A 12742-nucleotide genomic window follows, 5' to 3' on the forward strand; every position below is an offset into this window, starting at 1 on the left:
TTGAAACAAGCTATGTATCCTTGTTTGTCTTATCCATGTTTTTGTTTTGCTTGACAGAGTACTTCGCTTCTTTCTCTTGCGTTTTTTTTTCTTTTTATGCGTTGAGATTTCAAACTCTTTACATTCAGTGAAAATGCTTTCCTCCTGACAATGTGATTTCATTCTACCGATTGCTTCCTTCATTATTTCTTTAACTTGTTCGTCTAACTCCAATGAATCAGACGCGTTTATGGGGTTGATGAGTTTTCTCTATAAATTCATTGGTTTCAGCTTTTCCATGCGGATTACTTTCAATTTCAGATACATTTTCTTCTTCGTCAATTGGTTCTGTTTCTGAATCAGAACTATAAGCCTACACAATGTCGGAGGACTGAGTCTTGAGGCATTCTCACTGGTTCTGAATGGCTACCGTGTGCTTTTTCAACATAGCAGTTCATTGCCAAGTGTCCTGTTTTTTTACACGTGTGACAGAATGTGATCGCTAATTTTCGCGGAAATTCGTTGATTTTGTGGCCGTTGAGACCACATTCAAAGCACGTTATTTCAACTTTTTGATCTTTGTTGAAGATCCTGGCGTTAAAATTGTTAATATTAAGAAATCTTGGTAAACTACCTTTAAAGGGTTCAACTAACACTTCGTTTAGTGCAAAATAGAAAACTTCTTCTTTTACGTACAGTATTTATCACTGTATGGTTCACGATATGGCAATTGCGCCCTCTATTTCATTTTTATGCATTATCACCAGAGCGCGTCATTTTGATGTAGACGACGATTTAGAAACGTCAGATAATGATGTACGCAGTGAAGCTTTAATGTTTGGTTGCATATTGAGAGCTCAATAGTGAGTAGACAAAAATTATAGTTTTTAATCACCTTAAAGTTAATTATTGTAGAATCAATAGATGATGATTGATTTAACATGTGAGTTGGCAATAATAATTTAGGCAGTAATTTGTGATAACCATTCATTCGTCAGCAGATAGGGCATACGCTGTGTTGCCCAGCGAAGAAACATGATTTAGCTTATTGTGTATTTCATTGATGATTTGATGCATGTTAATTTGATGTTTAATATAATCATTTTGATTGTGATGAACACTTAACTGTTAACGGCAGTTGATTATTGACAATGTTAAATACCCAGTATACATGCGGAATAGGCAAGTTAAAATATAATTACTAGTTGTGAGTGAGAGAAGATTGTTTAACTTCTGTCATTAGTAGGCCACCGCACTGTTACTACAATGTTACTCGCTAGGGTAGTCATCACGCTTGAGTGATTTAGTATGCCGTTGCTATGCCAACGAGCAGCATAGTTAAAGCCTGTTGTATTGTTTGTATCTTTACAGATTTCGAACATCTATATATAGATTAATGATACCGGTCATTAAAGTTTGAAATTGAGTTGACAACAACCAAGTGAGGGCGCTGTGTCTTATTTTTGTGCTTTACATTCGAAATTCTTCTTCAAGACCAACCATTGCTATGGATCAGGTGAAGAAGAGACGTACAGAAAGGTGCGATGACCAGGATCATCAAGGTGATTCAGACTGCCATAGAAGAATCAGGTCCAGTCGAGTATCTAGACGTCCTGACGGAGATCTGGGGAAAAATTCAAACTTCCCATGAGGAGATTTTAATGTTAGGCGATCCAGAGGATCAGGAACAAGAGCAGTGGATTGAAGAGGTGGAAGGAAATTACAACAAGGTTCGTCAAGGCATAATAAGGTACAAAAACAAGAAGGAAGATGCAACTAAGGAAGGAGGAAGTGTGGCTAAGCAGGAAGACGGACAAATGAAAGAGAAGAAAACAACTATGCAGTTGAAAAAGATGGAATTGCCACGTTTTGAAGGCAACATTAGAGCTTATACCAGGTTTAAAGAAGATTTTAATAATTTTGTTGTTCCGGTCACCCATCCCAAGCAAGTAGCATTTGCTTTACGGCAGACATTAAATCCGGTACCCAGGCAGATTATAGGGCCTATTGAGGATGACATCAAGATGATGTAGGAGAGGCTTGATGGCAGGACTATGGAGACCGAATAAAGTTAGTTGATACTATCATCAACGAGCTGGAGCGGAAACGCGACATCCAAGATGGCGAGTATAGCCGACTGGTAGCCTATATTGATGTGGTAGAAACTAGTTATCATGATCTAAAAAAGGCTGGACTTGAGAGAAAAAATATGGTGGGCGAAATTGAAAAGAAGTTGCCATCATCGGTTTTTGGAAGATGGGTTAGATATATGCATGAGGACGGGAATAAAGTTGATAAGTCGGACAGATTCCCAGAGCTGTTGAAGTTCCTGATTAGGGAGAGGAGAAGCGTAGAATATACGATGGAAGGAATAAGAACCAGCCAGACAACAAAATCAGCTATGGTGCACTCGCTAGATGTTACAACCAAATCAGGTTGCATCATACACCGGGATGGTCAGCATAAAACAGGGAGCTGCCGAACATTCATAAGTAAATCTGTTGCAGAAAAGATGAACATCTTAAAGGAGAGCAGGGCCTGTTTCTCCTGTTTGACAGTTGGTCACACAATTGCCAAGTGTCGTAGAAAAAAGCAGTGTGGAGTACAGGGTTGTACAAGGCTCCATCATAACTTATTGCATCGACAGGAACATGAAAAGGTGGAAACTGACTTAACAACAACATGCAGACAAAGGCAGACCCTTTTTTGCTGCAGCTGATGGAAGTGAAATGTGGCAGTCATGGTATCAATACACTTTGGGACAGCTGTGCGATGGCCTCATTAATCACACATGTGGCAGCCAGGAAAATTAAGGCCAAGGGGCGTCCAGTAACAATATGTATAACAAAGGTAGGAGGTGAAACCGAGTCCATCGACAGTGTGAAGTACAGAGTACCACTCACAGACAAATCAGGGAACGTGATAGTAGTGGAAGCCTATGGAATCCAGAGAATTACGGCAAAAGTAGGCAATAAAGATTTAAGTCATCTGGCCAAAATCTTAGGAGTTAAAGTTGAGGATATCAGAAGACCTACTGGTGAGGTGGAACTGTTGATTGGATATGAATATGCGGGTTACCATCCAGTGAAGATTAAAGCGTGAAAAATCAATTTGGTCAATGTATAGGCGGTTCTCATCCGTCCATTGAGTGGGAAGAAGAAGCAGGACTGCAGGTGAATTATGTCAAGGTAACACCATTCGACGAGTTCCTGACTATAGAAAGCATGGGGGTAAACTGTCAACCCATGTGTAGAAGCTGCAGATGTGGGAAATGCCCCAGGGGAGCGAACAACTTCACATTACAAGAGGAACGTGAACTAAAGTTAATTGAGGGTAATCTGATATATGCTGAAGGCAGATGGACAGCACGCTATCCTGGGATCAAGGATCCACGAGATCTACCGGACAATAGGTCAGTTGCGTAAGCAAAGTTGGTGTCATTAGATAATTAAGAAGCTAGGAAAAGACCAAGCAAAAGCAAAAGCCTACAATGAGCAAATAGAAAATTTGGTGCATCGGGGTGTTGCAAGAGAAATCAAAGATAAGGAGTTAAAGGAATATAAGGGAGCAGTGCATTACATTGCACATCATGGTGTTGAAAAACCAGAGAATACCAGCACTCCGCTGCGAATTGTATTCAATAGCAGCGCTGCATACAAAGGTCACATCTTGAACGAGTACTGGGCCAAGGGACCTGATCTTGTAAATAACTTGTTAGCCATTAGATTCAGGGAAAGGAACCATGCACTAGTAGGAGACATTAAAAAGATGTACCATAGTGTAGCCATCACACAATTAGATCAGCACTGTCACAGATTTTTATGGAGAGGGATGGACACAGACAATCCACCAAAGTCGTACTGTGTGACAGCAGTAAATTTCGGGAACCGCCCATCTGCTACCATTGCAACAGTGGCACTGAGGAAAACAGCAGAAGCAGGCAGCAAGTCAGCACCATCAGCTGCTGAGACGATGTTGAAGAATGTGTACGTAGACGATATTCTTGAGTGTGAAGATTCAGGCAAAGCAGCGAGAGAACGAGCTGAGCAAATAGAGGAGCTAATTAAGCCAGGAAATTTTGCTGTTAAGAAGTGGGTATTTTCAGGAGTCAGTTGTAAAGAGGAGATGTGGATGCCTAAAGAAAAAAGGTACTGGGCATTAGTTGGAATCCACAGAAGGATGTTCCTATGTTCACCGACAATGCGCAAACATTCCAGAACATACCAGAGGTATTAACAAAACGCATATGCTTAAGTAAAATTAACTCTGTGTATGACCCATTGGGACTAGTTACGCCAGTGACGGTGAGGGCTAAGATTCTCCTTCGCAGACTGTGGGGATTAAAGCTAGATTGGGATGAGCCCATAAGTGAGAAAGAGAAAGTAGAATGGAAGCGGTTATTTGAAGATTTGAGCACTGCATCAGGGCATGAGTTTAAAAAATGTGTGAGAACACTGGAAGCGAAACCTGGAATACCACCAACGTTAGTGATGTTTTCAGATGCGTCGGAGCAAGCACTAGGTGCAGTAGCATATGTAACATATGAACTGTGGAATGAAAAATTTGCATCACAAATCATTGCAAGTAAAAGCAGAGTTGCACCAAATGAGATCGTCAGCATAGTAAGGCTAGAGTTAAGTGCAGCCGTGTTGAGTAAGAGATTGGCTCAATACACCAGAAAGGAGATGAGGTTAGAATTCGGCAGGGTGATCTACTTGGTTGATAGTGAAATAGTGCGAGCGATGATTGAAAAGCAAAGCTATGGTTTCAAAACCTTTGCGGCAACGAGGATTGGCGAGATCCAACAAGACACTCAACTTCATGAATGGTGGTGGTGCAAAGGAGAGATCAACATTGCTGATGCAATCGCCAGGGGTAAGAGTACAAAGGAAATCGGACCCAACAGTAGCTGGCAGTGCGGGTCAGAATTTCTAAAATGGCCAATTGAGCAATGGCCCATTGCACAAAAATGTAGTGAGAAGAATTTACCAGAGAGAGTAAAAGTGGTGATGGTTGTTGATGTCCAGGAAGAGGATTCCCTAGCTGACAAAATAAATGCTAACAGACATAGCAGCTATCAAAAGCTATTGAGAGTGACTGCTAGGATTCTTCGGATGTATGAGAAGAAGAGGTTGAGCAGCGTAGCAGATGAGATCACTGCAGAGGATTTGAAAAGGGCAGAAATATTTTGGGTGAAGGAATCCCAGAAAACAATGGTTAAACTGCTAAAAGAAGACAGGGCTCAATTTGATAAGAGATGCTCGATTGGGCCCCAGAATCCGTGAAGATGGTGTGATTGTCGTTGGGGCTAGAATAAAGAGTCATGTTCACTTTAGCTATAACAAGGAAGAAGTGCCTCTGTTAAAGCTATATACCAAGAGCATACATGACAGAGCTCAATTGGGCGTTCAGTCAACGGTAGCCAAGATCCGCTCTTACTACTGGATCATTAATGTTCAGAGAATGGTAAAGACCATAAAGTATCATTGTGTGGACTGCAGGAAGTTTGAAAAGAACACGTCAGCACAGCAGATGGCGCCTTTGCCAGTTAATCGACTAAAACCATCACCAGCTTGGACATACGTAGGTGTGGATTTGTTTGGACCCTTCACGACAAGGGGAGAAGTCAATAAACGGGCAAGAGGAAAGTCGTATGGCGTAGTGTTTGACTGTCTCGTGACGAGGGCTGTTTACATAGATATAGATACCAGCTACAGTGCAGATGCATTTCTGCTTGTCTTCAGAAAGTTTGTGTCTCTAAGGGGATATCCCAAAGAGGTATATAGTGACGCAGGGACACAATTAAGCGCTGCAGCAAAGCAGTTAAAGGAATTCGGTGGGAGACATGGCATTAAGTGGAAGTTTTCGACACCCGATGCTCCGTGGCAGAATGGCATGACATCTATATATAGATTAATGATATTACCGGTCATTAAAGTTTGAAATTGAGTTGACAACAACCAAGTGAGGGCGCAGTGTCTTATTTTTGTGCTTTACATTTGGCCTGTTAGTTTCGGCGGTTGTCGCCATAGCAACAAGCGGTTTGTAAAACACTGCCAATTAAATGTGTTCACTAGAGCGTAAACTGCACGACAAAGTCAACCGTTACCACAGTCAACACATCCTGTTGTTAAGATAAACAAAGGGTCTTACCAATCGTTTCTTTCGCCGGTATATTGGTGGGTAATTGAATCGCTGTCGCTTCTGCTGGCCTACAGAGAAAAGAACGTTTAGCTTCGTTCTGAATTTTTCAAAGACGAAATTGCTAGCCACAGCTAAGTCTCTCACCGTTGATAGTAACTACTTGTAAACTTGATTGTGATTATTTTATTTTATTCATTTTTAAAAAATTTTACTTGTACACTTAAACGCCATCAACGTCATTCGAAAAATCGATTCTTAAGATAGAACAACTGGTAAATGCTGTGATAGTTTTAAACTACTTTAAACTCAACTAAGAACTGTTGATACCATGAAATATACATATACTTATCAAAAACATTAAACATTATTTTTGCCAAAATCACTGGTCACAACACTTCAAAAATTAATTTTAAAAAAATACAACTTAATCCCTGAATTACAATATTCTGGATTTGTATCGTTTCAATGTTAGATCTGGATCAACCTGTACTCGTTGTGCCTACAAATGTGGTATATGGTGATGTTTCAAACATTATCTGCAACAGCAGCTCTGCCTACCCTGATCCGATACTTACTCTTTATAAAGAATTGCAACGTATAGCTTATACAAATGCCAGTACTCTGAACTACACCATTTATAATACAACTAATTATAACATTGGTGATTACCACTGCAGTGCAAGTAATGAAGCAGGGATAAGGAATAGTGAAACAAAGAAACTCAATGTGAACTGTAAGTTAAATGTTTATATTTCAATTGCTTATTTTAATGATAAATATTCTTTCTGCTTTTCATTCTTGATTTTCCATTTGTAAGGAGATAAAAAGTACAGTAACATTACAAAATAATAGGCAAATTAGGAAACCAAATACATTGCTTAAAAACTAGTCGGGCTGTATAATAAAATAAAAAATAATAAAATAATAAAGTAATAAATTAATAAAATTAAAATGTAATATGGTACAAAGCTTCTTAGTCAAACTAAATATTATTCATATTTTTTGAGTAATTGTATTAACTTCCTTGATATGTGCTTTTCATGCTGGAATATTTTATCCGTTATTTATACACTTTTTTGAATTAATACTTTCAAGAATAGGCCTATTATAAGTCTTTAATGTTTACAAACGACTTAACCACTGACCATTTGTTTATTTTCCCCAATGAAATCGAAATTAAATTAGGCATTCTTAATAAGTAATGTAAGGTATTTATTGTGATGATATTGTATAGTATGTTAATGTGTGGAGAATAGCCCTCGGTGGCTTTCGAAACAATAACAAATCTTGACAACTTGAAGTGTCTGTAGGGTTTATTAAAAAAATCCTGAAACGATTTGTTTGCTTTAATTATGGGCGATGTCTGTATTGGAACATTTGTAAAAGAGTCGTTATATATGTTAACAATTTTTGGGGTGTTTACAGGATATAGTGAATGAGTATACAGAGTTTATATTTTATCCGTTATTTATACACTTTTTTTGAATTAATACTTTCAAGAATATTATATATAGACTTTAATGTTTACAAATTTTCATAATTCGTGTGGCATAAAAATGTTCTTAGCAACCCTAAATGGACAGGGTTTTCTCAGCAATTTTCTATGGTTTTTATAATAAAATACTGCAACTGATTCTAACCCTGACCTAATCATGTTTCTAGGAAGTTTATGTTTCCTATTTATTAATTTTCTTTATTGATTTAATAATCCAAGTTTTTGTTTTGTAATAATTTTTTAGTGATTTTCAGGAATAGTGCATCTGACAATATTAGTGTTGTAAAGGGCTCGTTTCGATTTTATAGATGACCAGATATATATAATTTTACTTATTTGGCAAGTTTGTGTGTTTGATTTAGTTTGTTTCATAAGCACGTTTATAATGGAAGAAAGAACTATTGTATGCATTGGTAAAGGCCATCCGGAACCAGTTACAAACATCACCATCAATGGTAATGTTGTTTCAAGTGGAAGAGGGAGGATAATCTATGATATGGAAAGTGAATGTAACACGAGTTTGACTATTCAATGTGTGGTAGGCAATAACTATGCTAAGAAGACCCAAAAGCTTCCAACTTGTAAAGGTATGTATCATTTCTATTGTTTAATTTAATTTAAATTTGAATTTTGTATTAGAGGCTATAATAATTATATGGGCAGTGCCAAAACTTGATTTGCAACATATTATTTAAGGCTCTCGACAGGAATTGAACATGTAACATAGTTCATTTCAAAGCAGTCAGGCATGCTTTCAGTCGTACGCGAAAGAAAAGGCGTATTTTAGTCGTTGTGCAACATTTACTTCAACCAAACATAACATTTATTCAAATGTAATAGAATGATTGAGAGCCCAATTTAAATACAAAAGATGTTTGGACCAAAGACTCAGTTAAAAATTGTTGTGACTTGACTTGTCACCTATGTGACTTGTTACATATTGAATTTTGCATTTTTGTGTGTTTTTAATGTAGATTGTGCAATAAAAATATTTACATTAGACATGGGAAAACTTACGTGTATTGGTGAAGGTTTCCCGGAGCCAAACACAACCATCTTCATCAGTGGTAATGCCGTTACAAGTGGGAGAATGATATCAACACATTATATGGGAGGTGAATGTAACTCGAGTTTGATTATTGAGTGTATGGTAGAAAATGGCCATTGTAACAAGACCCAACGGCTTAAACATTGTGAAAGCAATAATATTTCGGGTAAGTTATTGATTTATATTTGAAATTTACACTTTTACTCTGAATTATATATGTCAATCAAGTATTGAGTAATTTGTTTCTGAAATTTTGATATTTTAGGTTCAAATCCCATGGCTGTTGGAATATGTACGTATTACTTGTTATATCTTTGTATATTACACTTAATTTTATTTATGACGTTTTGTTGTTATAGTTACTATAATTGTGTTGTACCAAGGATCTTAAAAACTAAAGATATCCAGCTTCGCGTTTTTTTCGCGTAACAGATTAAAAGCGTTTTTTCCAGTGCGTCCTTTCACTATAACAAGTAACAAACCTTTTAGCGAGTGACGATACAGCTCTGTGGAAAATGGTACGGTTGTAAGCATGTTTATGGTTAAAAAGCGACTGAATAAAAGGAGAAAGAGTGGAGGCAAGTATTGTGCCGCGATTAATTGCAAAAACGATTCAAATGTCAATCCTAAACTTAAGTTTCACAATTTTCCTAAAGACAAGAACAGGTAAATTATTGATTTCAATAAAATAAATCTTATTTTTTTATTATTAATTACGTACAAGGCAAGATTTAATATAATGATAACTGATTTTACTAGTATTAATAAATAATATTTATTATTATTCAATATTAGGCCTATTATTCAATAGGCCTATTGTTATTATTATTATTTTATTTAATTAGCCAAAGCCGATGATTAATATTTTTATGTTAATATGCCTACTGTTTCTATGCAACATAGGCCTACTTGCGTACTCGTATACTTAAGTTATGTCATTCTATTTGATTGTCAACAATAATGCAAGCTAAGTCTCGCGAAATGTCGACTTGTTGAGGAAACCAGGTTACGTGCACCGTACCTGTCACTTATGCAATCTTTATTTTGAAGAATTGCAAACACTGATGGCCACAAGAAGACTGGTGTGAATGCAATTAGGCCTAATCATCAATACTTATAGACGGTCAGCAGTGAAAGTTTTGATTATTTTTTGTTGTTTGTTTAACATAAACAAAATAGCTATTTTTCAGAATAATTGTTTTGCCTTTTCCTGTTTAATGTGAAATACTATTATCTAGTATTCAATGGCTGCATATTACGTGGTGCTAATTCATTACTGTTCATTTCAACAGAAACTAGTCATCATTGTGATCATACTTACTACATTACTGCCACCGGGACAGAAGCAGAAATACGGTACTAGATAATTATGACGGAAGACGAAGGGTACAGAATACCAAGTAAGAAGGCCGTAAATCTGAAATTAGACAATTTGCTTTATTAATGTATACTACCGTAAATATGATTGATTGAACGATTGCATTATTGATTGAGTGTAGATATATATTGAATAAGTGATTATATGATTGATTTATTGAAGAGATGCGTAAAAGCAAACTGCATAGCATACTGAATAATATGTACTCCATTCTAAATATTAACTGAAATCATAGTATGTACTGTCACTTAATTTTATTTTATAGGTACACTGAAAGCATTAAATGAGACTCTGTAAAATCTGTCGTCTTCCAGAAATAGGCCTACTAGTACCTCGAAATATCGAGTAAGGGTCTGTCGACTAAAAAGCCAAAATGAAGAAGCTACAATCTACTATAATTGAAGTAGCAGGTGGTGATCAAATTAATTGTTTAACTCATAAAGCTGAACCTATATGAATACCAAGATTTTATTAGATTTCTTTGCCGGTCAATTACGAATTGGTAAGGGAAAAAAAACAAAGGGCCGTCGCTATTCAGTCAAAGACTGCTAATTTTCACAGTTTTGCATTTCCAAAGTCCAAGAGCCTACATGTTTTGCAGGAAGATGGTTTCCCTTCCAAATTCACTTACACAGTGGCTTTAAAATGTCGAAGTAAAACCTGGTTTTAATGATGTCACTTTTGCTATTGAAATGCAATGTGCAAGTTTTAATGAACGCGAACGGATGGTTGCCTTGTCCCTTAATGAAATGTCCCTGAAAGCTGCCATCAAATACATACATCATTGTATGGAGGGGTTAGAGGGTTATGGGAGCCTTGGTAAAACCAAGAAATTTGTTGCACAGGCATTAATATTCATGTCCCCAAGTGATACACAGTGTGTACTTCCCGGCTGTTTGAAGCTGGACTAGTGGTCAAAGCTGTAGTATCTGCTCAGGGATACAATCACTTTGATAGTTTTTCTCAAACGCAGGAACCCATCAGACCTGAACGATTACCTGCGCCTATCTGGCTAATATCCCCTAATTTCCAGCCCTACAAGATCAATAAAGATCTCAGTAAAATTTATGTTTATAAAGCAGGCGGCCCTGATAATTTGGCCTCTAAGTTTCCTAAAGAATGTGCATTTGAACTCAGTGTCCAAATGACTACTATATCATTATTGCGTCATTTAAACAGGGTAAGTTCCCTCCAAAAACATTAGGCCGACCAGCCCTCCTTAAACCATAGAGCAAAGAAACAGAAGGAGATGCAGCAAGCTTAGATCAAATGTTCAGAGTCTTTTGCCGCGATCGCAATTAATCTTGCTGTTACGTAATATACTTGACTAGTAGATAAGCTAAAATCCACAATCGCGCATGCGCCGGGAGCTCAACACCAGACGGCGGCTGCGCGAAGACTAAAATTATTGATGCATACGATTATAAACAACGAGCAAAGCTAAAGTTAAAGAAACACGAAAAAAGCTAAGAAGCACGCTTGACGTGGTGATAAATTATTGAAATTAATTTTAAATTAGTAACAATTACCATAAATATAATCACTTATCAGTTATGGATAATGAGGATTTTAGTGATTTTTCCGACGATGAATTTGATGTAAACGATCTACCACCAGTCGATTTTGAAGAAGACGATGTAGGCCTAGGTCTAGAAAATGTACGCCAGCAATACTGTGTTTGTTTGCAGCCGTGGTTGGTGAATTAATATCATTAAAAAATATTTTTGTTTTATTTTCTGCATCTTTTTTTCTTGTACAGATATTTCAAGTACAACATACAAAAAGGATAAGGCCAAAGAAATACCAGCCAAAAGTAAACGTAAAAAAGGTAAGTTTGTGGACAATACATTAAAACCATTTTTTGTCATGACTATATATATATAGTATTTATAAAGTATGTGTGTATAATGTGTATATGTATATATATATATTGCCACTGAAGAAGAACTAGTGTTGTCCGAAAACTATGGTACTATTTCTGACTGTTTTAGCTGTTGCTCATTAAATTTTTTCTGAATTTTGTAAGAATGTGCATCCCTTTTTTTTTAATTATTAAAACAATTAAAAATACATTCTTTGTTTTCAGCGGTTGAAAGACCAACTGGTAAGTTTACAAAAGATGATGCAATCAGCAACGGTCAACCAAAGGTATATTTGCTTTCGGCATTACGGAAGGTAAAGGAGCATCCCGTATATACAGCACCATACCCAACATCAATACAAGTTTTAGATCTTGCCACCAAGCTGCTCCAACAAGCAGTTTACAGACTTTGCATTAGATATTGTAACAGACTTTTTATAACAATGTACTAAATTAGTCATGTAAATAATTAAATGCTATGATGGTTATACAATGAATGTGCAAAAAATAAATTTACTTCCAACAAGTTATTTTACTCCTTTTCTGTTTTGTTATTTCACAATGCACTGTATAAACACTCCGTTGTTCTAAAATAGAAGATCTGTCTCTAAATAGCCAACAATGTTTTCATCCAGGACAAGAACCTCTCATAGTCATCAAGGATGTGGTGTGACAATAAAATTTATTCGAACAAAATAATCCTTAAATGGCGTACGCCTTTGTGTGTGAACTAGGCAGTGGCGTTGTTTAAGCCACTCACTACGCCACGTCCTTGGCGTTATTAACGCTACCTGCAGACCCCAGATTAGCTAACGCCACTGAGCTAACGCCAGTGAT

General features: G+C 36.9%; 2 protein-coding genes across 2 annotated transcripts; both read left to right on the plus strand.

The window, feature by feature from the left end:
* Positions 1–2188: 2188 nt before the first annotated feature.
* On the plus strand, positions 2189–2698 carry LOC117124629. The gene has a single exon (XM_033270927.1). The coding sequence runs from the start codon at positions 2189–2191 to the stop codon at positions 2696–2698; it is 510 nt and encodes a 169-aa protein (XP_033126818.1).
* A 505-nt stretch (positions 2699–3203) lies between these two features.
* Positions 3204–5264, plus strand: LOC117124630. The gene is made up of 3 exons (XM_033270928.1): positions 3204–3391; positions 3510–4127; positions 4235–5264. Exons 1-3 carry the CDS (start codon positions 3204–3206, stop codon positions 5262–5264), a joined length of 1836 nt encoding a protein of 611 aa, XP_033126819.1.
* Positions 5265–12742: the final 7478 nt, after the last annotated feature.

This window comes from Anneissia japonica, unplaced genomic scaffold (genome assembly GCF_011630105.1).
Source record: "Anneissia japonica isolate Jap-2015-1 unplaced genomic scaffold, ASM1163010v1 scaffold943_len131696_cov117, whole genome shotgun sequence".
Taxonomy (NCBI): Eukaryota; Metazoa; Echinodermata; class Crinoidea; order Comatulida; family Comatulidae; genus Anneissia; species Anneissia japonica.

What these genes read in the sequence shown, in the direction of transcription:
- LOC117124629 (XM_033270927.1), top strand. Translation starts at nt 2,189, where the DNA reads ATGGTGGGCGAAATTGAAAAGAAGTTGCCATCATCGGTTTTTGGAAGA.
- LOC117124630 (XM_033270928.1), top strand. Translation starts at nt 3,204, where the DNA reads ATGGGGGTAAACTGTCAACCCATGTGTAGAAGCTGCAGATGTGGGAAA. An exon ending in CGAGATCTACCGGACAATAG is followed by an intron (nt 3,392 to 3,509) that starts GTCAGTTGCGTA and finishes GGGTGTTGCAAG; the next exon opens with AGAAATCAAAGATAAGGAGT. An exon ending in TGGATGCCTAAAGAAAAAAG is followed by an intron (nt 4,128 to 4,234) that starts GTACTGGGCATT and finishes CATATGCTTAAG; the next exon opens with TAAAATTAACTCTGTGTATG.